This window comes from Plasmodium fragile (assembly GCF_000956335.1).
Source record: "Plasmodium fragile strain nilgiri unplaced genomic scaffold supercont1.45, whole genome shotgun sequence".
Taxonomy (NCBI): domain Eukaryota; phylum Apicomplexa; class Aconoidasida; order Haemosporida; family Plasmodiidae; genus Plasmodium; species Plasmodium fragile.
Genome location: NW_012192625.1, coordinates 93,690 through 96,370, shown reverse-complemented (window position 1 = coordinate 96,370; position 2,681 = coordinate 93,690). Strand labels below are relative to the sequence as shown.

The 2,681-nt window shown below is 42.2% G+C and overlaps 1 protein-coding gene across 1 annotated transcript; it reads right to left on the bottom strand.

Moving 5' to 3' along the window:
* Positions 1-257: 257 nt before the first annotated feature.
* AK88_03728 (uncharacterized protein) lies at positions 258-2,366 on the bottom strand (the record flags this gene model as incomplete). The annotated part of the gene is made up of 1 exon (XM_012481338.1): positions 258-2,366. One exon carries the CDS (start codon positions 2,364-2,366, stop codon positions 258-260), a length of 2,109 nt encoding a protein of 702 aa, XP_012336761.1.
* Positions 2,367-2,681: the final 315 nt, after the last annotated feature.

The following is a 2,681-nucleotide window of genomic DNA, read 5'->3' as shown; positions in this document are numbered from 1 at the left end:
AAAAAAAAAAAAAAAAGTGGGAAGACACGAAACGGATACCAGGGAAGTGGTATACAAAAATGGGAAGGGGTCCTTAAAAAGGCTACCAGGAGACCGCAAAGGTGGCTTAAAGTGTGTCCAAAAAAAATGTCATTTATTCGGGTGATAGAAGGAATCACACGTGGAAAACGATAAGGACAGGGGGTTGCGTGCCCCTCGTTCAGGTTGCACTGTTCTCATCCTGGGTGAGCCCCTACTCTACGTGATTGCTCTCTGCTTTACCCCTTCGTGTACTTCCATATATTAATGACGCAATCGTCACCGGCGGTGGCCAGCAAAAAATAGTCCTGGTACTTTTGTGGGCACCACACAACACAATTGACGTCACTCAAATGCGCATTTTCGATATTCTCAATCAAATTCCACGTGTCCGAATTTTTCTGAAATATTTTCAAAGAGTTGTCAAAGGAAGACGCTGCAATTAAATCTTCATAAGCATTCCAGTCCAGGTAGCTAATGCTTCTCTTGTGGTATCCTTCTATCACATGTTTTATTTTCCAGTCATCGAAAGATATATTATTTAAATCTTTCTCCTTGTCACTCAGATTTGGAATTATGTCCATAGAGGAGACTTTGTAATCTGAAACTGGGTTACTGGTTTGTTGTTCGTCTTGCGTGGTGGTGTATCCACTCGGTTTGTTAGTCTTTTCCTCGTTGCTCAATTTTGATACATCGTTCCCCTCATCTTTGTGCTCCATATCTTCACCGTGTGTGTTGGTTTGATCTATGCCATCTTTGGACACCTTGGAAGTGCACTCGTCGTCTTTCGCTTCATTCTTGGGTTCGTTTTCTGGTTCGTTTTCCGGTTCGTTTTTCTCCAAGGATTGCCCTTTTGAGAATTCCTTTTCTTGGTCGCCTCCTTGTTCCTCTCTCTTTTCAGCCAAAGCCCCACGATGTGCACACACTCCTCCTGTCCCCCCTTCCACCTCTGAGTACTTGTAAACAAATTTGAAAAGGCCATGGTCGAAATAAAGTGGGACGAAATTATTCTGCACGACTGCCTTCAAGGCCGTCCTCACCTCATTCTCGTCCTTTGAATAATCTAATAGAGAGAAATTGGATGGACCATCGGAGGTTTTACCACCCCCCTGGTGCATCATCGGTTTTCTTATCTTGCGAAACAGTTTGGCTGTTTTATCAAGAAAATTTCGTTCGTTGGACCCTTTCCCATGTGCACTACTCTTACTGTAATGGTTACTGAACCCGCGGCTATCATTCGCCAATGCCTTTTTCACTGGACTGGCACTATCCCCTACTGTGTAATTAGACTTATTCGTAAGCGAGTATAAGGAGCCTTCATTTGATAATTTCCTTGCGTCCTTTACTATATGCTCGTAAAGAAATGGGTACTTGTTTTTGTTGTACCAAACCTTCTTTTCACTCTTCCATATTCTTATGGATTTGTCATCTGAACAGGTAGCGAATTCAGAGCCATCAAAATTGAAGGCAACACACCATACCACAGATGTGTGTTCATTTAAAGTCTGTATGCAACTCCATTCGTTTATCTGCTTATTCCAAATTTTTAAAGAGTTATCATATGAAAGTGAGATGAATGTGTTTTCGCTAAGGGGGCACCAGGAGACGAATTTTATGTCTTCGGAATGCGCCGTTAGGTAAGCATCAAAGTTGAAGTCGAAGTCGACATCGAAGTGGTTATTGGCTTTTTGGGGTTCTGTGTTCGGTTGAATTTCCCCCGAATCACCATATTGTGTATCCGTGTGCGCGGCATTTTGTGTGTCCTCTTTTACTTGTTCCTCATTTTGCACCTCGTTTACATCATCTTCACCCCCGTGTGCCCCGCTTCCACCCTGCTCGTCGTTCTTATGACTCACATCATCTGTCTTGGCGTGTATCCATATGCTTTTGTCCCTTCCGCAGGTTACTATATACTTGTTGGTGGGGTGAATTGAGGCACACTTCACCTCCTTTTCGTGCCCCTCCAAAGATTTGTAAAAAACCCATTTGTCATTATTATTTTTTTTATAAATGGAACATTTCGAATCAAACGATGCAACAACAAAGAAGCTTCCATCTCGAGCAAATTCAATGTGGCGCAAGGACTTTTCGTGATTAGTTTCTATAATATCATATATATCAAATTTTATGCTGCCTGATTTGTGTGACCCTTCTCCAAACATTTTAAATTTCTTCCATACTTTACTCGTTTCACTTGACTTTTTTATTTTGTCTTTATTTGTTTTAACCCATATGGTTATATATTTGTCTGCTCCTACAGACGCGAGGAAATTTCCATCAGGGCTCCAACAGATGCTCCAAATTCTTCTCTTGTGATTTTCCAGGTTTACCACAAACTCGATTGTCATTTTGGCGGCTCTTTACGCTTCTCTATGTTTGGTGTAGTTATTGTATAACCGCTGGTGCGCACGTGGTTGCTTCTGTTCAGCTTATGCGATACGTATATTTGGATGCTTTACTATGCAGGATGGCACACCATTCGATTGACAAAGGAAACGGCTTCTTCCTTGTGACACTCTGGTGTGCGTCCTCCAGTGGAGATTATCAGCTAGCAATCCAAGGTGGGAACCCCCCCAAAAAATTAAAGTGCTATTAAAAAGGATGCTTAAAAGATGCGCACTGAAAAAGAAGAATACAAAGGGGGGGAAATTTGGGGGGGGTAG